The 24,060-nt window shown below is 36.3% G+C and overlaps 1 protein-coding gene across 1 annotated transcript in view; it reads right to left on the bottom strand.

Moving 5' to 3' along the window:
• Positions 1-493: 493 nt before the first annotated feature.
• C5H14orf39 (chromosome 5 C14orf39 homolog) overlaps positions 494-24,060 on the bottom strand; it is a 33,650-nt gene continuing 10,083 nt past the window's right edge. The window contains exons 5-18 of the mRNA XM_065839721.1: positions 22,092-22,181; positions 17,731-17,918; positions 17,231-17,273; positions 16,695-16,815; positions 15,367-15,461; positions 10,401-10,540; positions 9,865-9,944; positions 7,695-7,780; positions 7,546-7,610; positions 6,470-6,540; positions 4,664-4,821; positions 3,978-4,113; positions 2,438-2,495; positions 494-1,154 (exon numbers count right to left, since the gene is read on the bottom strand). Coding sequence (XP_065695793.1) covers positions 952-1,154; positions 2,438-2,495; positions 3,978-4,113; positions 4,664-4,821; positions 6,470-6,540; positions 7,546-7,610; positions 7,695-7,780; positions 9,865-9,944; positions 10,401-10,540; positions 15,367-15,461; positions 16,695-16,815; positions 17,231-17,273; positions 17,731-17,918; positions 22,092-22,181 — 1,534 coding nt within the window. The 3' untranslated portion in view covers positions 494-951. The remainder of the gene's footprint in view (positions 1,155-2,437; positions 2,496-3,977; positions 4,114-4,663; positions 4,822-6,469; positions 6,541-7,545; positions 7,611-7,694; positions 7,781-9,864; positions 9,945-10,400; positions 10,541-15,366; positions 15,462-16,694; positions 16,816-17,230; positions 17,274-17,730; positions 17,919-22,091; positions 22,182-24,060) is intronic.

Below are 24,060 nucleotides of genomic sequence, written 5' to 3'. Positions count from 1 at the left end.
AATTCATAAGGAGTTTTAAAAATTAGTAACCTATGCTTCACAGGTAGCAGAAAAAAAATAACTCAAATGTGATCTGGTATTTCCTTCTAAGGCCATAAACGTGAAGCGGCTGGTTCTATACAAAATGGTTGTGAGAGGTTCACTGTGCTGGGGTGGCTCAGAACAGGCAGCGTTCCTTGCCGATAAAGCCAATATCGTCTTCACAGCCAGCAACTCCATAAGAAAAGCCACCTGTGGAGAACTGGTGGATATACTGGTGCTGACCACAGTGAAGACTTTGGGAACTGTCTGCTTTTGTAACTTTTTGTGAAAGCTGCTAGATAAAGAGGAAGGAGCTTGCTTTCAGTGCTTCAAGTTAGAGAAACAGAGATTGAAATCTTAAGTATTATAACAGAAACATTATTTTACTTCAGATATCAAGAAATACCCACAAAACTTCAAAGAAAATTAACAACACGTTTTTATTTCAAAAAATTTATAAATATTCTGTGTATAACAGCGAAGTTAAGAACATTGTCTTTAACTCAAATTCAGTTTTTACTGCTACAATAAACAGCAACTCTTACCAACACTTTCTCTACAAGTTATTTAGTTTCTATCAGAGGCTGATAGTACTCATCTAAAAATTTGGATGGTCTCTCACAGATACTGAACTAACTCAACACACTACTGTAAAATGATATTTCTACTGCTTGTAAGTGCCAGTCTAGTGAGTATATATCATAACATTTTATGAAAACCACATATTCAGAAAATACATAAGAAAAAGAAAAGCTGCATCTTAAAGCATGTATGCTGGATGAACGTACACATGCTCTCGCAGCAATTGCAATCATGTATTCTTATATGAAATGAAAGGAGAAGATTAAATGCTTTGTACTTTAACTTAAGAAACTGAAAACATTTGTCAAGGCTAAGTAGCACAGGAATTTAAAAGGAAGTCAAAGGTATTCAAAAGAATGTAAATGGCTTTGTATTTTGTAAGGAAGAATGAAAACCTTTCACAGAAGGAGACTGTGATGATCTCTGATCCTGTCCAAATGCAAATGGAAAACTAAAGTCATCTTTTCCATCTCCAAATGCAGGAGAAGTCGATTCCGAGGGGAAGGGAAAGGCAAATGCATCCTCACTTTCTGATTTCCCGAACAAGCTTCCTATATGGAATACATATTATATTTATTATTACATTAACTCTTACTGAAAGAGTACTGCATTCAGCATAACATGTTTCTTTTGTCATATTGCACTACCAATACCCCGCTTAGTATCAGCTGACAGTTACGTGTTTATTTCTGCACCAGAAATGGTACTTCAAGGAGGGCGCTGTTAGAATCTACACAGAATGAAGTGTGAAGTACTTGAATGATTTAGAACAACAAAACACTTCTGCATGATACATTGGATAAAATATTATGAATACTAAGCAACAGAGGTCTTTGTAAACCGATAAATTTTGCTGAAATACTTGGAGAAACACAGCTACAGAAAGAAAAACACTTAAGGTTTCTATTTAGTAACACGAAATTCACACACTTTTGTCTACAATGGTTAGATATGCATACATTATACTCATCCACTTCAAAAAAGTAGCTTTGCACTTGCAACACCTCAAAAAAAGACTACAGTTCCCTTCAGAAAACTGTTTGATCAAGAGCAAGTTTTGACACCACTGATATCACGAAAAATTGGCTTTTCATTTTAGTAAAGCCAGGATTTCCCACAGAACATGTAAATGTTGGTGGCTCACAGTGTGAGCAGAAGATGCTGCCTAAGTTTGGTTCTCCTCTCTTTCACTTGTGCTATTTTTACATTGTGTGCCTCCAATGGTTTAAACTGATGGAAGTCAGTTTACTAACGAGACTTCTGTAACCAAATGAAAACTTTAATTTTATTTGAGAGATGAAAAAGCCCAACAGATGTAGTCTTTACAACACTAAGCTGGTAGTCTTAAAAGCACATTCCTGTGCGACCTCACCTAGGCGTTCCTGCTCCAGCAGGGGGATTGGACTAGATGATCTTTTGAGGTCCCTTCCAATCCCAAACATACTGTGATACTGTGATACTGTGATTTGCCAAATAGTATAGCTTTTTGCCGTAAAAGAACTGGACTTTTTATCAGTGAAAAAGCTTTAACACTTAATTTTTTCTTCTCCCTTGCAGCTTCCCTCAGTTTTCTTCAAACCTGCCTAACACTATCCCTATTTCTTTCTTTCTCACACTTCTTTTTTCATGACATCTCATAAATTTGAAGTCAAACACGCAGGGAAAGGTTCAAGCTAGTCAAAACACAACTGAACACAATAAACTTCTGAACTACAGTGTCACAAGTGGACATCCTTTTAGAGAGCCAAAGGTGCCTTGTTAGGCAGGATCATGAGCTCATCGGTCACACAAGCACAAGCTGGTCTACACAAGTACATCTGAGCATCAGACTTACCGATATCTTTCTGGGGGGACAGAGGGTTCAGGTTTCCCACAGAATAACCTTCCTCTATCTGAAATGTAAACAGACATTCTATTTAATGAATGAGAAAGACAAAAGATGAGCTCTAATGCTGATATGTAATAAGTTCATTCACTCTTGGTGAGAAAGACACTGTCCCAGTGAATGTTAGTAGCTTTCATAAAATCTACATTTAAATGTATATATCAGTTCTTAAAGTTGCAAGGTAAACTCTTTGATAAGCTTCATGATATTTGCTTACATCTGCAAACACACTCCATTCTTCTGCAAAAAAAACACATCAGATTGAGAACAGACTCTGATCTGATCTGGCTTCCTGGTCTTTTTTAAACTGGAAATATTCAAAATTCTGTGACATTTTAGAAAACCTCTAAGCAAAAACATAGGTACTTCCCACTGAGTAGGACCTCATATTGCCAGAAAGAGTAGCAGAATAACCACTTACCACTCTTGAGAAGAGTTCTTAAGCTAGATTTATAATAGATCCTTGAGTCTTTCAAAACCCTCATCTGACTTCAGAGAATCCCACAGGACAGCTACACAGGCTGCTAACTTCTTGGTTTATGCCACTGAGTAGGCACAAAATAATGTAGGTTCTTACCTACTTCATTCCTAAACAATTCACAAACTACTCACCAGTGTATCCTCTCCTACACGCAGTTGATACTAAAAGATATCAACACATATCTTGCCAAACACAAAATAAAACATCATTTTCCCTCTTCTATCATTCATCTTTTCCCTAGTAACCTCAAGACTGAGCAGACCCACTGAAATAGGAGACACGTGGGTTCAAATCCCTTACTTGAATAATGGGATTGGATCTATAATACATTGCCTGTGATACCAAACCATTGCCCTGCGCTCTGACACACATCTATCCCGAATACCCAATTATCCACCTATTAGCCCAGAAGAGTAAAAATTATTGCAGAGCACTGTAATTAGGGAACCTGCAAAGGAAAATGAAAGCTCAGATTCCACTCCCTGTTCAAATTAATTGCCAAGGTATCTCCTCTATTTAAGTATAGCTAATCCATATTTGCTTTTCGATATTCCTAATAGATATTCCTATCTTCCTTTTATTGGTGTTCTGTATTTTGTCACAAATGAAGGAGGAAATAAATATTTAAGTACCTGCTTCCCAGCTTCAGCAAGATGAAACCACACAGGATAGGCACATGGATTGTGAATTCTGCTAGAGTACCTGAAGTTTGGCATTACCACACTGAACCAGAAGCCCTCTGGGGAATCTTGGCACCTGTATATTTGCACAAGATCCAACCTCGCCCATATGGGAAAGATTCATACCTGATCAGAAATCATCACAGGAGGATTGCCAGGAAAGGAGATAAGCATTTTCAAAGCATATCAAGTGAAAAATTGAGCAAGCTTGTAAAAAAAGTATTTGCTATGGAGATAGCCAGTCTGAAAAACCTAATTCATGGTCAATGCAATTTTCTTACCATATTTTGCTTTGTGTAAATTTAATATTCTCAGGTACTCATTTTACCTCGTCAGATGAATTTTCTGCCCCAAACACAGAAGAATCAAACAAATTAAAGCCAGGTGACTTCTGGGAGAAGTTCATGAGAGAAAAGAAAGCAGGAGATTTTGATGTTCCTTCTTCACAACCCAGATTTTGAATACTGTAAAGATAGAAAGGAAGAAACCACATTAATAGTTTTTAAAGTAGTGTAGGTGGCTTTTTTGTTCTATTTTTTCTTTTTTCTGTTTTGTCACATTTTTAGATTCCCATAGCTCCCATCAGTAATTCCTTCTTGCGACACAGAATAGGTAGCACAACTCTTAAAAGCAAAGTGAGGTGGTGGCCTTACCAATTCCCCACCCTTTTACAAAAAAAAAAAAAAAAAAAAAAGAAGCCTTTTAAAGATAGAAATTGGTGTAACAAATATTACTTCAGGAAAATACAACAGTCTTAGCAAGGGAGCTACAAAGAATCTGTGTCTCATGTATTTCTAAGCAGTGTCCCCTTCTTTCAAAACAGCATCAAGTAGAAATGATATTGTAAGAAGAATATCTAATAAACTACCTAGCATAATTCAGTAAAAAAATATTTTCAGGAGACCTTTCTAGAGAAGTCCTTCTGTAGCATCTTTCAAACACAGCAGAAATGCTTATGCAATAAACACCAATACAACTTTGCTCACAAAATCAAAATTAGAGCTGAAATCATACAAGTCAAAAGGAGATGTTTTCGAGAACTGGGTTTTCTTCCCCTTTGAGTCCAGCGTTCCTACAAACTCAGGTGTTTTAGGTGCTCTTAAAAAGTGTTCTGTGCTTTCTTCTGTTGTGTCAGGATTATCTTCATTTGAGTCAAAACATGCGTGCATGTCCTATTAAAAAGAAATATACAATAATGTTTCTGGCATATAAAATTTCCCAAAATATCACCAGTCTGTTTACCCATAAATATATTGATTATATGTTTTGGGGTTAGTTATCCAGTTATTTTTATGAAAAACAAAAGGATTTTAATAAAATGCTCACAGTGACCTATTCACCATACTCAAAACTGTAGCCTTAATATATCAAATTTAAAATATGAATTAAACTATATATGAACATTTTCATTCAAATAATAAACTCATGAGCTGACTGAAAACACTGATTTTTAATAAAAGAACAATGTCACTCTTCGCATGATGTTTAAAGTCACACTGGAATCCTCCTGGTGGTCCCTAATGAAATAAGGGAACATCACCATCAGAATATATTTCAGTTGACTGAGATATTTCCTCTTCCTCAGAAAATGATAAATGAGAACATGCACTTGGATTCCATGGAGTGATTTCCACCAGATTCAATATTGTTTTAAAGACATTCTTCTCAACCAGCTGCCTGCAGGCATCAGCCTGTAGTGAGCACACCAGAAGATGAGGAGTATCTCAGGCTTGACCTTGTGTACTAGTTTTGGCTGAGAGTTCATAGCTTGTATGGTGCTATATTTTGGATTTGTGATGAAAACAGCATTGATAACACAGGGATGTTTTAGTTATTGCTGAACAATGCTCACACAGCATCGAGGTCTTTTCTGCTTCTCGTGCCTCTCCATCAGTGAGTAGGTTGGGGGTGTACAAGAAGTTGGGAGGGGACACAGTTGGGACAGCTGACCCCAACTGACCAGAGGGGTGTTCCACACCATATGGTGTCGTGCTAAGCAATAAAAGCTACAGGGAAGAAGGAGAAAGAGGGGGATGTTTGGAGTTACGGCATCTGTCTTCCTAAGTAAACATTCCATGTCATGAAGCCCTATGTTCCTAGAAATGGCCAAACAACTGCTTGTAGGTGGGACCTAGTGAATGAATTCCTTGTTTTGTTTTGCTAGCAAGCACACCTTTTGCTGTGCCTATTAAACTGTCTTTATCTCAACCCACGAGTTTTTTCACTTTTACACTTGTGATTCTCTTCCCTAACCCACTGTGAGCTGAGTGAATGAGCGGCTGGGTGGTACTTAGCTGCTGGCTGGTGATAAACCGCGTCTTGATAGCGTCTATATACACAAGCTACACACACAACTGGCTTGAACATTAGGGCACGGTGAGCTTGAACCCACATTCAGGCACAGCTGGTAAAAGCAGTGCCAGTGGAGCCACACAGACTCCATAGCCAGCACAGTACCTATTTTACTATAGTTTTGTGGGAGAAATGAGTTTCAAACATAAATATTTTTTTAAATGTTTCATCAGCTCACACTGATGAAAATAATATGCACCGATTAATACAAAAACTACGATGTGCATAGGATAGCCTATTGTTGTGGTAGCATAAAAACCCACAGAACGCTGACATGATAAAGCCAATGATCAATACATTAGTAATCAGAAAGCACTGATTGGCTTCTCACCCATGGGTGCCTATGATGAGTCACTTTGCTAATTTCTGAGACTTACTTCTTGCCAATAGATTCAAATATGTTGAGATACTTTGACTATTCTACGTAAATAAAATAATTACTTATGACTGAAGAAATGCCTTGCTTACTTGAGGTATATATGAAGAATCCTTTGGCTCATCTTCTGCTTCTTTATCACCACTTTTGGCCTCTTGGTTTGCTATATAAAAGAGACAGCACTGTGTGTATTATAGCAGCATTTTAAACGAATAAATAAAAATCACACTGTGGGAAAGAATCCTTGAAAAAGCTTTACTAACTCGGCATTGCTATTGGTAAGGAAGTGTTCTTTCTGTAGTTTTCATAATAACCCACTTCGTGACTATGTCCGTAATAGTTACCTCTTGTTCTGCCACTTGCTCGCTATAGTTAAAGCAACGCTTTGGCTGCTTCGTATACTTTGGTATGTTCTTCAAGCCTCACTATTATTCCCTGAAAGCACTGTGTTTGTCTAATCCAGCTATTGCTCTCTCAGAGTTTTAATACCAGCCAATAGAAACCAGGTGAAAACAATAGAAAAAGCACATCCATCTGACACTGGCAAAGTGTATCTTAAAGAACTGAGCAAAAGCCGGAATGAGAAACGAGAGGAATGTTATCAGACTTTCTTCTCCAAGCTTCAGACCGTGCAACGTTTCGTGCATGTTTCCTGTCTTTCAGGACATATAATTAGTATAATTAGAAAATATATATTTAAACTGAAGCTCAGTGCCTTGTGATTTCAGCAACTATAGGTGCATTTGTAGCTACCCTGTTTGCTTTCTTTAAGCATTCTGTATGTATTTCTCAAATTAATTTTCCTTATTTAGAATCCTAACCTCATGCCTTCTGGGCATCTTTTCAGACTGGATTTCCTTTTACCCAAGTAATTTGAGGCTAGAGTATGGATTTACAAGAGATGCTGGAAAGTTCCTTTCACTAGCAATGACTAATGCAGAATGAATCCCACATTACCAAGCAGTTCAGTCTCCACTTAAATTAGGACACTTCCTGTCAGCTATATTCAAATTTTTAACTAAATAATCAAGGTGTGGAAGGAATACAAATGTTGGCCACTTAATAGTGGAATGGAAAATTTGGCCCCTAGAATTTTCTCTTTTATAATTATGCGATCCAGTATACAATAATTGCACATCCTATCAAAAAAATGACAGTGGTACTTCACCTATTACTGCATTTTCCCTCTCAAACTGTTGATTAGAAGTTGTCTGCTTTGGAGGTATTACCAGTCTAAAAGGCAAAAATTACTGTTTGAATATGGGTTATTTCCATAAACCTTAATCTCAAGAATGAAAACTACTTTAATAAAGTTACCTGAATTGCATTTGATTTTGTAAGCTTGCTATTGATGGAACTTGGGCAATTTGTGGGTTATTGGTCCCTGCAGTGTCAATAACCATCTAAAAAATAGTAAAAAATTCAAATGAGGTAGCATACGAAATTATCACCTCAACAATATCACTCTGTTTTCTCCTTAGACTGTGGAAATCCTTCTTCTCACTTCTCTTTAAGGGTCAGGCAACATAAAAACGTTGTTCCCTACATTTGCTTTACCTACATTTTAACAGCATGATACCCAGAACAACTTCTATAATATTTTTGAAGTCTCATTCACGTCATTGATGACTAGAGGTGAATAACTAACTTTTCTGTTGTGCAAATAGCATTACATAATTTACAAACTTTATGCAGGTTTTCGACTATTGCAGCCAGGCTGCTCCTGCTTGGCAATACAGAAAAGGCTGCGGCCAGGCCTGTCTGCACCTCCGAAGACCAAAGCAAATATGCACATCAGTGAATATGTCTCCTGTGCGGATTGAAAAACCGCAGAAAACATGGAAATAGTCCCGCCTCACAGATTTTTCATCAGATCAGAAGGCCTAACTCTTATACATAGCATGTATTTGTGCCTTAAGGGCAGAATGGCACTAGAAATCTCTGCCTCAGCATCAGATAACATGTTCTTTCACAGGGAGCTGCTAGTTCTGGTTTGGTTTTAATTTTTCAAAATGTGTCAAATTGAATTCAGTTCAGGGTGGGAGACAATAGGGCTGGTTATGCAGAATCCACCTGCCACTCAACTCCTGTAGTTTACAGCACTTTTTTTCTGAAACATAGCAACTTCCTTTCTTCAGATATTTTTATTTCTCCTCAGACTCCATCTTCTTTTCTTTGCTGTCATCACCCTTTAATCTTAAAGTTCCATTAACCCTGACTTACTGCTTCCCACTATTCTCTAAATGCAATTCTGGGCCCCAGATTCCCACCCTCATCTCTGGATGACCCCAGCAATACCCCTTCCATCATTTTCATCATGTTCAACTCACTTAGCCAGTCACAAATCAGAACTGCTTGACATTTCTTCTGGTTCCGCTCAGCCTAACTATCGGTCTTCATGTTGTCTTATTGTATGAAAGCTGCTTCTTCTACCAAAGGCTCCATCCTAAACCATTTCATCTTTCAGTTCCCTTGAAATTCTTAAGAAAATCACACTGGTTCTGTTTATTCTTTACTTCACAATTTTTGCTCTTCATCAAAATTTGGTTTTAAATAGAACCAGTGAGATGTCTCTTATAAAGAAAGGCTTTGGTATAGAAACTTCCACAAGATTCTGCACAGCGAACACAGTTGAAAACTATTTATTTTATGTCCTTTGGCCTTACCTTACCTGAGTACACCTTTTATACTTCAACAATCTATTGGTCCTGTCAATGTTCTTGCACTTAATGAGATTTTATTAGTGGTTTTCCTAACTGTGCAAGTTGTTTCTCCAGCTTTTTTTCTGGATTGTTTTATTGTGTTCGCATATATAAGATATTAAGCTAAAATACACTTCACTTTTTCCAAAAATAAAGTGCCATAGGAACTATTTGTTTATGGGGTGAGAGATGGAAAGTGTACTTGTGGACTCCCTAGGTGTACAAAGCAATGCTGCTTGAGGTTTTTTTCCTCTCAGCCTAGATTTTTGTTCCTGGTTAAACTTCAGAACTGAGCTGTTAGCTGGGGGCAGTTCTGTTTAGCATCCTGAACATTTAGTCCTTTATGAAATCATTCATTATGGAGTAGATGACTGACAATTAATCAGTAATAGGAGATTATGTCCCTTCTTTAGAATTCAAAAAAATTGCTACATAGAACCAAGGGAATCTATAAAGGTTATTCTAAATTTTAAAAACTATTATACAATATTATTTGGAGACATGGTCCACGTCAAGTTTGGCATTGAAATGCTTACGATGACTACCAGTTGCACTTCATGAGAACATACATATTTTCAGTTGAATTAGAAATAACATGAAAGGAAGATTTTTATTACATTTACCAAGGAATAGAAGATTACCAAGATTTGTGTCCCAGTTCCAGCGTTAATAAGTTTTATGTAAGATATAATAGCACTTGGTACATTTGAAGTGTTTTAAATTTGAACAACCACATAAACCAGACTATATAATCTCATGTTTTTCCCAGTGAGAGACCTGAATACCTGAGAAGAAGTTTCTGCAAGGCTGGAGGAACTGCCAGTGGCCACTGAAAGTTCCATAGGTTTTTCTTTTTCTTCTCTCCCTAAATTAACAAATATTGCTTAATATTGTAAATAAGATTAAGTACCTAAAGCACAGCATTGTTAAACTGAGCTTGGGAACAAAGGTTAGAAATGTTCCTGTTAATAAAGACCTAAAAGAAAATTCTCATAAAATATGAAAGTTTCAATCCATTTACCGCAAATAATACTCGGTTAATATTTACCATATTTATGCAAACAGTGCTAAAGGTACATTTCAGATTCTGGCACTATGCATCAAGTAGAGCTGTCATGTTACTTTACTCGCTGCACAGATAAGAGAGGAATCAGACATAGAAGATTTTCAGAACATTAAGATAGGTAAGTACCCAACTTCCATTGAAAGCCTGGCTTCAGCTCTCACAGTAGGAGCACTTCACTGGATTTGTTATCATGGTTTCCATTCATTTACAAAAAAATAAACCAAAATCCTCGCAGAAAGATCAAATGCACTGCACCTGTTTCTGTTCGTTGCATTGAGAATCTAATACTCTGTACAGACTGGACTAATTTCCGAGGAATGCTTGGGACATGTAATGGTTTATACAGTTGATGTTTCTCATTTAGCAAAGATGGATGTTTGCTCTCTTCAAATGTCCTGGAAAAAAAAATAGTTAAAGAGAGGAAATCATAAAATACAAGTGCCTCAGATAAGTGGAGTTTTCAAGGGAGATGCATGCTGCCAGGGAGGTTCTACCTCTTTCAGCTCCAGCAGCTGATAAAAACTGAAGGGCTTTTTAAATAATATCAGACAGAGAATATTGCTGAAAGCAGAAGACACAAAGTAGCAACAAGCCAATCATAAGAACATTGCTGTTTGAGGTTTTACACTTTTGTCAAAGTACTTCATTATTGTAGTTCTGAAATCACATTTTTACATTTAGAAACACTTTTTCTCTCTCTGAGGTTGTCTGGAATACTCACACTATACGCACACAAAAGAGAAAACTGCAGTAAGTGTTTTCACTTGTGGAGTAATTATCTGTGTAGGGTAAATAGCCTTTTACAGTGTACAAAGTCTAAGGTTAGCAGAACAATGCAGGGTAAAGTGGCCATTTGGCACAGGAACATTTACCATTTCTTTAAATAATGAGTTCTATTTTATTTTCTTTCTGACATTCCTGCTTAGTGCCTCTGTGCTTCTAGCTACAACATCTGGTTCATAGCTGACTAAACAATGCTATTCAGAGTAAATGAGGAATTGAGTCAGTATTTTTGTTCTTCTTGAAATTTTCCATGAATAAAAATGAGATAAAATATACAATGGAATTTATAAGGTAGTGTGGAGTACAATTAGTAACATTAATAAAAAAATACCAAACTAGAAATACTGGTTAAGACATATGGACCTAACAACACATTGAACTAACATACGTGCATAACTGTGAACACATAAAACCATGAACACCTCATTCAAATAACTGTGATGAAAAGCACTATCTTCACCTGTAAAATTACATATACACCTAGTCCTGTGCTCGACTGAGACCCAACAAACTATATAAGCCATATAATATATAATAAGCCATATAATATATAAGCCATATAATACATCAATCAAAAAAATGGGAACTAGAAAATATTTTTAAAATCTGTATTTCTTCCACTTACAGTGATTATAGATACTACCTGTGTCAAGAATGAGTACTACAGAAAGTAAGAGGTGTATTTGGTGTATCTTCAAATTCAGATGCAGAGAGGGCAAAAACAAGAAGCTAAAACCAAGCTCAGCACAGAGCCCTGGCTAAAACTGCTTCATTTTGTTCAAAATGGCTTATTTGGCCACTTTACCACAATCATCATTCAAAAATGAATTGAATAAGGCTGGTGCTGAGGTCATCACGAGTTAGATCAACATAAACCATTTTTTTACACAACTTGAGATGGCAAATTGTGGTTTTAAAAATTTCTGGAGTCAGTTTCTAGGTCCTCTACAGAGCCTAGCAGACAACTCTGTACTTCTAAATAATTGCTCTCAGTGAAATAAAGCATTTTTTTACAGTATCTATTCAGAAAAATGTATTGATGGCAGAGTTATAAACAGGACTCAGAAGCTCTTAAGATATGCATTTTTTAAAGTAACAAAACCTTTGAAAGAGACTGAAGTTAAACTTTATGCATATACAATACTCCTGCTCCCTTCCCTCCCCAAAAACGCTATTGAAAAAAACCCCACACACGTCTTCTCTGAAACAATAACCATTGAAAGAAAAATCAAACTGCAAACTGAAGCTCAGAATAGTCAAAATTGCAGTAACAACAAGAAAGATCATTAGTCTTTTTTCTCTACTTCACTGTTAGTAGATATCTGAGTAGATAAAAAATCTTTATCTTGATCCATACAGGAAATAGATGACATGCAACTGAAGTGCAAAGAAAAAAAATAGATATTCTTAAGTAAAAATAAAATCTCATTTTCTTAGCAGTAGTTTCTTCTTTGTAGCATAATGAAGCCCAAAGATTGATATGATTTTATCTTCACTGTAGGAATCATGTGTATTTGATTATATTTATGAAGAACCACACTTGCTACTGTGGTATTTACCAGGACTCTCTGTTGATGTTCAGTATTCTAATCAGACACATGCCAACAAATCCATCGGAAGCAGGACTCTTAATAACTACCTGCCATAAGAACTAGTAACTGATAATTGTCTGCTGTGGTCAGCATAGGGTTGAATCTTCATAAATGTTCACATTTAGAAGTCCAGAAACAGCTTTATAACTATTTTTCCAATAAGTCTATTACAAAGCTTTTCTTTGGTCAGTAAAAGCTAATCATTTGTAATGCAAAGATATTGAAAGAACTGCAATAATCTGCCATGAAATATCCTTTACAAGAAGTTTTAGCAAAAATCTCTCACTTTGAACAGAAGGTATTTTAGGTATTCAGATGTGGAATTAACACAGTCAAATTGAAGAAAAAAACCCACAGAATTACAGAATCATGGAATTAAAGCACTCTCAAACATCTCACAAAAGCAGAGAGAATGAACATGATATATACCAAAGCACAGTTCAAGATGTCAGTCTTCCTATGCAATAAATATAATCTCTCCTTGAGAAATCAAGACCAAGGCTTCAAAAGAGTTGAGTCCTATTTGGTGATTGATGAGAACTCTTGATTTGGAAATGTTAACTATGATACTTGCCTGTGTATCTATTGAACTGTGAAAGTCCACTCATCAGAGAAAACAGCTGGGACGAGAAGAGGAATCTGGGTTTTGCAGTCCTCTTAATCAAGGACTTGCTGGCTGGAAATAAGTGATTCAAACTAAAATATTCAGAGCATTTTAAAAGAACAGTTACCACCGCCATCCTCCTGCCCAAAGGAGAACGTATAGATCAGCACCTAGCCATTAACTTGCAAGTTGGTTTCTTTGCTGGTATCCCTCTAAAGCATTTCATGAGTATTAATTTTTTACATCATTCTGCTCAGTGCTTTCATTGCTCTGTTCAGCTCTTTTCCTTGATATTGCTGGTGATTTCTCTTCACACTGGTCTGCATCAGTCCATGGAGATTCACCGCACAACTTCTTTTTTTTTCCTTCTTTTGTGGCAGAAGATGAAGATATCTCGTTTTTCTTCACAACACTCTCTCTGCTCAGTAGAAACCTTGTAGTGACTGCCGAACAGCTCGCAAGAGACTGCTACTTGGTACCCAGATTCTGCTGTTCTATTTGCGTACATTGCATTCAGTTTGCAAAGGTTTCAATTCATTCCACTCATTACCTTCGCTCATTTTCTGTTTGTGGTTTTTTTCACGGTGATTATAATCACAGGTTCATAATACATCTGGTTTTAACATTAGTAGTTATTTAATCAGATATTTCTAAGCTTTATAGTGAAGAATTTTTTTAATACACTAATGCCAAACAGGGATATTTGAAAACAAGTTTTATGGCATTTTCAACATGCTTTTGTGTTATAGATAGCTTTGACACAAATCTCCTTTAAAATTTACTCTAGGAAACACATAATAAGTAATAATCAGGTTATGGTCTGATGCCAAGTGCATACATGGAGGTTAAAAGGCAATGTGAGTTAAGATAGTGTAAAAAGTTTACAACATCTTATAACCATGATGCAAGCCATGGAAATATTGCTGCAGTAAAAGCACCAAAAAGATCTACTTGTGCACAATCAAGAGACAGCTTCAGCTGAAGGTACAAGTACCGAAGACTCCATGACACGGAGGTGAACACACAACTGGCAGGTCTAGCAACGCACCCCATGGATTCCTCTCCATGAGGAGCCTGAGTGCTTCTCACATCGCCACACGCACGGCACAGATCTCTGCATTAGTTGGTATTTTGCTTTCTGCAGACTGGACATAGATCAGTTTCTTGGAAAATTCAAAGGGAGTGCTTCCCTTCTTTTTTTCGTTTTTCTTTTTTTTTTTTTTTTTACCTAGTCTTAAAACTAAGTGGTTTTCTTGCTTCCCTATGTTTCTGAGGTCTCACCAATTACAAAAAGCTTATATAAGAAGGTGGAATGGGTATAAAGGCTTAAGGCACACACAAAAAAATCATCTGAATAATTAATAGGTCTGTAAGAAGATATTAAAGACCTAAGATGCCCCTGCAGTAAGGATCTTAGGGATGATTAAAATGACACATTACTATAGATATAGTCCATTAAATCCCTATTTAAAGCCCTAAAAAGCTTATTTTTCAAACACACCATAATGTAAAACCACTTGAACAAAGTCTTCTGGACATATTTTCAGTTTAAAATGGATTGTGTTCTAAAAGCATCAGCTCTAAGGGTGATGTATCAACATTCACAAGGACTCCAGATAAGTGCAAGATGGTCCTGATGGTGATTTTCAGTCATTGTAATTTAGTTGAAATTAAAGTGAGTCCCAGTTGTAAACGACCACTGACTAATTTACTAAGCCATTAATCCTGTGCATGAAACTTTCACTCAGGCTTGTTTTTAAGAACTCAATTAAGAGTTAAATTAAGTAGTTCAGAGCTGAAGAGGAATGACATGTGGAACCCTGACCCTTTTCCCAAAATACACATTTAGGAGAGTCCATGTATTTTGTCTCTGACTGCACCGTCACTGCAGTTGTATTCAAAATTAGTAAAACTATTCACATAGATCTGTCAGCAGCAGCCATGAGGAGCAGAGGTTTCTACAAAATGCTTTTGAATAGTATGTTTCCAGATACATTTATAATAGCTTCCAATAATCAAAATTTGCCACCATCTTAACCCCAGGAAACACAAAACTTTTAAAATTACTTAATTAAATCACACGGCAAGAGGTCAAGAAGCTTGCCGGTCATTATTTAGCAACAATTTGTAGTCTGTGGCAGCCTTTGTGTAAATGCTGAGAAAGTACTCTGGATGAAAACAAGGGGAAGAAATCATTTTTAAGAGTAGGAAAGCAAGGAAAAGAAATAGTTTTTAAGTGTACCTTTCTTTAAACTCCTTTGGCTTTTCTAGACTTTTCTGATTCTTTCCTTCAATAATATCAGAATTATTTTGATCTTCTGTAGTTTCTTCAAATGTCTTAAAAGATAAAGAACAAACAACATAAAAATAGTAATAATAATTAAAAAAAAAAAAAAAACAACAACAAAACAAAACACTTGACGAATTGTAGCTATGTCCTGCAAATGTTTTCTAAACCTGATGAATCAGTGCGCTATAGTGGAGTTTTTGTAGCCAAGACAGTTTGAAGAATTAAGCAGAAAAAGGTTGAAGAGAGGATCAAGTGGAATAAGCACAGAAATTTTTGAGCACATACTCTACACATCTATTGAGAACAAGGAGCTTCTTACATGTTCTTCATCATAGTTATAAATAAATTCGCCACATCCTTTCTTACTCTATGTTTATACAGCCCATACCACATCAGGAACTTTAATCTGTACCTATGAGTGTCAAACAGTATCACAAAATATGAATAGAAAACACCACCAGTGCACACAACACGCTTCCATCAGAGCAAGGCTGGCTGAAGCGGCCACAGCTGATAGGCAGGAGATAGAGGAGGAAATGATCCAGAGATGGAAAAGTGCCCAGATGCAACACTATAAAAATTTATTGAACTTTACAAGATTGGCCTGCTGGGCTACTCAGGCTTAGGACAGACTTTTTACCTCCTAGCAGAGGAGTCAGTCAAAATGCTGTCCTGACAAAGTCCTTTTTTTTTTTGGAAGACTATCCCTTTGGAGTCAGTGCTGCTTCTCGTCAGCAGAACTGTACTGATCTGCTCCCTAAAACCAGCCAGTTCTACCTCTGAGTATTATTTACCCACACATTTCTTTGACAAAATAAAAATGAAAAAGAAATGTAATCAAAGGAATTGACATGATTCTTATTGTAAAGCATATTTAGTTATATACATTCATAGTAACAAAGCCTTAAAATCCAGGAGGGTCTGTGAAGGCTGGATACTCCAGCCCTGGGGCTCACTAAGGAGCAGCCCTGCTCTATTTTGAAGTGTGTTCTCTGGCCCTCTTGAGCTGGCATGACAGCCACTGTGACGCGATGCCTTGGTGGAAGTTAATGGTGTAAACTGAGGTCAATAGAAAGCAAACCCTAAGAGCCTTTACATTCACAGACGTCTCTCAGAAAACATATGTGATGTTACAGAAACACAATTACTGATACTGGAATCATCCTGTTGGTCTGCGTGCTTGAAAATACACTGCTTTTTGTGTTTTAGAAAATGTAATGGTGGTATATATAACCACATCTATAAAATGTATTTACATAAAATAAAAATAAAATAGTTACCTTTTTTAAATAATTAATCTTCATCTCTAATTCGTCTGCTTCTTCCTGTAGTTCAATGGATTCTTGCGCAGCAGCTGCCGCGAGCTTTAACATTTCCTGCGTTTTTTGCCTCGAAGAAGCACTTTTGTGTTATGGAATATAGATTGCAACATCACTTTTTTCAAGCAAGTGAAACTATCAGATCCCTGACCCCTCTATGCCATGTGAGCAAATGCTGGAGGTGCAGAAAGTTCTGACTAATCTACATTTCCTAGACAAGTCTTCAAATCTAATTTCAATTAGGACTCTCCTCCTTAATGAAGCATTTTGATGGATATTTCATTAAGTGGGATTGGATTTTCTTTCCTCAAAATGCTCCCATAGATTTAAACTGAAGAGTATTATCTGACCTTCAGTTTTCCCACAGAGAAATGCTAATGCTGCCCCCCTAAACATAAACATATAAATAATTACTATACTTTTCAATAGAAAGTTTTAAAAGGTAAATATGAACTTTCCTCCCTGTAAACTGCATGAACACTACAAATCAAGGATACATATGCAAAGCCCAATCATTTAATGATTTAAAAGGAACAGCCTCTGTAGAAATAAAATATCATTTTAGATCATTAATTCACAAATACAATTTTCTTTACAAATACAAGATAAATTAATAGATTGGGAGCACTTTACTTAATATACATAACAAGAAGAGCTGTATAACAGACAGTAATGCCGTTGAAAACAGCATTAGAAATATATAAAAATAAATGTAAAATGTTGAGAGGCTAGTTCTAAAGTCATTTTAGGACATTTTTACCTCAAGAAGACAAATGCCAAACCTCTCCCTCATGGGCTGGAGGAATTAATATTAGTGTGTATATTCTAAATTATTGTTCAAAGTCTGAGATTTTCTCCTAAAAGCTGTATAACAAAACCAAGACTTCTTATGAGCTGAGGAGAAACTGCAGAAAATTAGAGGATTTCTGTACAGCACTTTTAATGCACAGTGCACTACCAACAGACTCTACTGTAAAAGCATGGGTAATAGTAGTACCCTGAATATCCAAGCAAGCATCCTCTTTCAATTTATATTTTTGAGACAGTTTCAAAACTCTGTTTTGGATTTCTTCAAGCTCCTTCTTTTTTTTGTAATATTCCTGTGCAAGAGGAGTTTCTGCATATTTTTCACGGTGTTGCTTCAAAACTTCTTTATACTGGGTTATGTAATCCTCATACATTTTCCTATAAAAATACATATAAATTTATTATTTTTCACATGAAGTCATGGTTTATATGGGAAAAAAAATACATTAACTTACAGCATCAGCTCAATTACACTTGCTGCTGTCCTGGAAAAAAGTCCTGTACATATCACTGGACTAAGAGCTGCCTCGACTAATTGCTGAGTAATCTGCGTCTGACTCAGGGAAGCCTTAAACACACACATTAGTCACACTAAAATAATAAGACTATTCACACTTGAGGTTAAGCAAACACTTAAATGTTTTAACTGGCAAAGAGCCAGAATGCTCAGCTTCTTGTAGGGCTGCCCTCTAAATTAATGTTGTACTGATACAATTTCGCTGACATCATGTGAGCACGTAGCTACACATAGGTAGCAGCAGTTAATGTTCATGACATTTTTAAAACTTTAAATCGGCTTTTGTAAAAAGCGTACTATAAAAATAAACAAATACCATAACAAGTAAGAGGATGTAACTCATCACACAAAGCTGGAAATTGATCAATATTATGTTTGGAAAGAAGAGAAAGAAAAGTGCCATTGCACAGAACGGCGATGGTCTAAACCAATGACAGTGACTACACTGGAAAATACTTTCTTCTTTTATTTTTCAGGCTTTCTCACTCAGGCAAAGAATTTACAAGATAGATTACTAATGACAGATCAAATATTCAACTATCTCATTGGGATGAAATAGTTGTTATTACACCAACAATGCTGCTAGGCATTACTTTCATGACAGGTAGTTTGCAGCACAAAAGTGGTATCTTTTGGGAAAGCTGAATAATTAACAATGCAATCAAGGGACTGTTTCTGGTTCTTAATGTCACACATTGGTAATCTAAGTATAGACTTGCAGGGAGTCTGTATTTTCCACATAGACAAGAGTTAACTATCATTAATAACAGTTTTTTAAATGATGAATAACAGCAACCAGTGCCCAGTAAGTACATTTCTCTCTACTTTGGAAAGCAGAAGCTTAATAGCTGCTTAAAATGAAATTAAAATATGTGATTTTTTTCAGATGTTAATATTCTGTGCCACTTATTACTGAAAAAATATATTTATGCATATGCAAAATACATAATGAGAGTTTGATGGCAGTGCAGATGGCACATTTATAAAGACATATCGCAGCTACAGACATCCAGCATGTATCATTACGCAGACCAGTCATTTAACTGAAAAATACCACACAGAGTTGCTTGACATTAGGATGTGCCAATATAAAATCACAGAAGGTGAAGGAAATGTCATTCTCTAGGAAAAGGTTCTGTGAACAATAGATACAAATTATAAAATATTAGGTTACTGGTATGCTTGTAGATTAGCCAGAAATTCCTTTATGAAAGAAATTTTGGTCGATAATAGCAACTAACCTGTTTACCTGCACCAAGTCAAGGAACAGCTCTCACTGCTTGCAAGGCACACACTATTTCTCTTTAAAGAAGACATTTTATCTCAAACCGCTATTAATTGTCTAAATACAGCACAACTGACAGGCAGACACCCCTGGCTGCCCACTGGCTGGCCTAGGCAGTGGAAGAGAGAAAAATTTGTGTCCAAATTCAATAGCAGAAGCTTCCGCTCTTTACAAAAGTAAAACAAAAGTCACAGGAAAAAAAGGTAAGATCTTAATTTTCCAATAAAACTACACTGTAAATTGACTGAAGTGCAGTAAGTTCAGTACACCTGTTTAGGGGAAAGAAGATATAGACCAACACTGTGAAACTAAAGAACTGACACTTGCCAAACTTCATGTAGAAAATTACATTAATCTATTTGTTTTTCTACATGGGTGGTCTCAGGAATCTAAGTTGCTTGATTTATTGAATGCCTGTGTATACTGTACATAATTTCCCAGATATGAAAGATGGCAAATATTCAATTCTATTTAATGTAACAGATGCTACAGCCTCAAAACCTAGGGAAAAGTAACTTCCCTAACAGTAACTGAGCAACAAAGAAATTTCCTCATATACAAGTAAAAATGCATTATAAATAAATCTTAAAAATATAAATAGTGGGTTGTAGCAGGTACATTTCAAGCTTCTGAAAATAACTTTGTATTATTTTCCCACAATGTATTTTCCAGATTTTTGGTCATATATAGTATAGTAGTCTTGAGAAATTGTTACTATTTTTAATATTTTTCCTAAGTAATTAAAATCCTTCAATTCATGCAGTTAAACATGGGCTATAGAGAATTCAGCAATGTTCACATTCAAGTCATTAGAAAAAGTTTTTATCTAATGGCAATGGGAAAAGTACAGCACCCACAAGACCCCTGCACATTATGTGGATAGTTAGTTATTCCTCTTTCCTTCTTCATATCACTTCTTTCCAGGATGAACTTCCAGTTTACATAAGCATTCTCATACGTTCTTAAAACCAATAATAACGAAAAACCGTGGAATGTTTCTTAAAGCCTCCGTAATAAGTCCCTAATTTAATGCAAACTGATCTGCCCATCTTTTAAAAATATCTTCCCATTTAAAGCTGTGTGTCCTCAGTGCCCTCAAATGCCAGGCCAGAAAGTACATTCAGCACATGAAGATCTAAATGTACTTACTTCTTCCTAATTTAAATATTTATAATTTGCTGGATGCACATCTTGCTGATTTGAATATATCATCAAATGCTTCAGTACAGAGGGACTATATTTGAGAAACCACATTTGTAAAATACATGAATTAAATTTGTTTTATGATTTAGAGCCATGATGTCTTATAATTAAGCTCAGGAAAACAGATCAAACACTTTCATGTTGGAATTGAAACTAGGTATCTAAAGAAGCAATTTAAAAGTAATGCTTCTTTGGCTTGTCAGCTCAAATTAGTGAAAGCCAAAATGGCTTAATCATATACTCATAGAAAGCCAATTTAGCCTTATTTTTCACCAAATATAGAGCTCTGAACAGGAAAAAGACAGATGAGCTACTAAGTGAGTTAATTAATGGCTATCAGGCATGTTACTTCTGCTGTTTTGGACCATTGGCAGGAAGAATATTTACGAAAGAATCCAAGCCAACGTTTTAAATCACCTAAAGTTACACCTCTATATCGGTATTTAGGTACTCAGATGGCTCTGTCATGTTTTTTCCATCCCAGAGCTAACCAACCTCTTCCCCTTCCCAAGCAAATCAGTAAAGGGGAGCAACCTCTCAAAAACAACCATCAGTTTTACCTGAGTGTTCAACAGAACTTCAGAGGGTTAACATGGCACACCACATTTTGAACACCTACTGACAATCTTCAGCGCCTCTCCTTTATTCCACTGAATAGAGGCAGCTACACCACGCAATTAATCAGTTCTTTAAAATGCAAAATCTAATTAATGAAGATGAAACAACTGAAATGCCACTTACTGAACAGAATTGAATTTGCAATTAGTACTGACTAGAATCTTACCCACAACTGGTCTTAAAATGGTCTTAGGCTGGGGTTTCATGAGCCGCTCTCTCTATTTTTCAGGATCTAATATTGAATTTGCATTCTCTGTGGTTATTTTGAAGAATATACAGCAGTACACAAAAAATTTATTTGTATATTCCAATCATCATATACAATTCATATTCACAAATAAATATACGCATCAAATTATCTGAATGCTTCTAATTGTTATCTTACTTAGTCCATATATGAATTTAAAGGCTTATGTTCCATTAAATGATACCACTGAAAATAAGGAAAAAAAAAACATAAAACCTGTGCATTTTCAAAAAAGTCATCCCAAACCTGAATATCTAAAACTACAGAAATCACAGTATACATGACAACATGCCATAATAATGGCAAAAAAATAATTCATAGATAAGACTTAGGTATGCTCTTGTAAATATGCTCTGATATTTCATATTCCTGCCAAAGCTGAAACATTCATTGCTTTTATTTCTTTGGCTTTTCTTGAAATTGTAGGCAATTGAATAATGCTCTGAAAAATTATAACAGGCATTTGGGAAGCAACTGAATTTGAAGAAGCCGTATCTTCTCCTATTCCACTGACAACTACAGAAGAATATATGACCTTATAATAATGTAAACAAACAGCTCTTTTAACTATTCAGTCACTTATAGTGAAAAGTTTGCATGTTTTTGATACAGACTGCACTATATTTGCTGATTATTTTAAGCAGGTTAATAAGAAACCTCATCTCACGTGATCATTGATACCTCTCATTTTCTGTATCTTCTTGTAAAGCTTCAAGTTCATTTTTCAAATATTCTTCATGCTTGCTGAGAATGGCACAGGTGGGCTTCCAGCTGTGGAGAAAGTAAAACAAACAAACAAACAAACCTGATAGCATATAATAAATAATAAAAGCCATCCAGAAATAAAGATGTCAAGTTATTCTAGCTAGCTTACTAGAAAAAATAATTTACTTGATGTTTTGGAAGTCAAACATAAACGGGTTTAGTATAGAAGGCTTTCACATGCTAAAGCAGTTAGACATCTAAATCCACAAATTAGGTACTCAAAACAGCGTCCTTTAGATATATACTGTCTTCTTACTGGAGATGCATGCAGCTTTGGTTCCCCTGCAGCCTTGAAACACAATCTATTTGCTGTTCTTCTAATTTCAGGAGCCTCCTGTAACGTAAGAACTACGATGCAGCCCATTAAAGTAGTTTTCTTACAGCAGGATGCTGTAGATTGTACTGAAATCACAGCAACTTCAAGGAATACACAAAAGACCTACAACTCCTGGAAGTAACCAATCGAACCTTCTCAACATCCGGGTATTAGAGATGCCTCTTCCTTGGATGTGCGACCTCTAGAGAACACGCAGATAAACTTTCCGATTAAAGTGAAATTCAGATGTCATCTTAAAAGAGAGGCAGAAGATGGGTCTTTAAAAAGAAAGCTTCCTGATTGAAAAAAAAAGATGGTGTAAGGAGTACGAGCCATTCAGGCCTGGATGTCTCCTGTCCTCTCAGCTGAGATAACGGCTATCAGAAAAGATATTTGTACAGAAAGTTGTAACTGAACAAACGGCCAGGACGTTGCACAGATAAAGACAGTAAGAAACAAATTCAGAAATCTCTGGTGCATGGAGCCTCTGAATAGCGAGTAACACTTTAGTAAGACTTAACATGTACTGAAGTGTTGTGAGATGGGGAAAGAACAGAAATATTACTTAAGTCTACTAAGCTGAATAGGTATATGTGCACTGACAAGCACTCCACTCACTCAGAGAATATTCTCTGTAGCAACACGTTGTCAACAGGCAACTTCTGAGATGCTCAGAGCTGAGATTTAGATGAGCAGAGCACTGGAACAGGTTGCCCAGGGAGGTTGTGGAGTCTCCTTCCCTGGAGACATTCAAAACCCGCCTGGACATGTTCCTGTGCGACCTCATCTAGGCGTTTCTGCTCCAGCAGGGGGATTGGACTGGATGATCTTTTGAGGTCCCTTCCAATCCCAAACATACTGTGATGCTGTGATGATGTCTGGATCATCAGAACAGGCTGGGTTAGAATAAGACAGAGATTCTATTTCCCATGAAAAAAAAAAAAATCACACGCTCCCTCCAAGGGAACTTTCTATAGAAAAAATTAACACACCCTCTCTCTAGTCAGGGCTTAAAGTATAAATTCAACTCTTGTCCAGAATACAAGCTATCCTAAGGCAACACAAACACATACAATGAAGTTTGACTGAGTGGAACTATGTGTCCAAGGAGATGTACACACAAACCCCAATTTTAGGAACACATACATAGATACTACCAAAGCTAAATATTGAAGAAATAAAAGAAGGAAAAATCCATAGGGACTGAAGAGAGCAAGTGAATTCAGAAGAGCAGAGATACATTACATTTAAAGAGTTACAACAAGAAGAAGGAGCAGAGAAATGATGATACAGAACAAGGCTGCAACTGAACGAAGCAAATAATTCATTACTGGACAAGCGAGAGCAGCTGAGGACGTATGGTTCACTTTGCACTGCATATTCATGAACAGGGCAAGTAAAGGGCATTTTTGGATGTGAGTATGCCCTGTGGCTCAAAACTGCGGGGTTTGTAGCATGCAATCACACAAACTATGAATGTGCATTTGGACAATGGCTACCAAGGTGGAATAGAATAGAGGCTTCAGTAACAGCTAACTTCAGGCAATTTCCGCCAAAGAAATAAAGAAC

Source organism: Patagioenas fasciata, chromosome 5 (assembly GCF_037038585.1).
Source record: "Patagioenas fasciata isolate bPatFas1 chromosome 5, bPatFas1.hap1, whole genome shotgun sequence".
Lineage (NCBI taxonomy): Eukaryota > Metazoa > Chordata > Aves > Columbiformes > Columbidae > Patagioenas > Patagioenas fasciata.
Note: the sequence above shows the minus strand (reverse complement) of the source record. Positions and strands in the feature narration are given on the sequence as shown.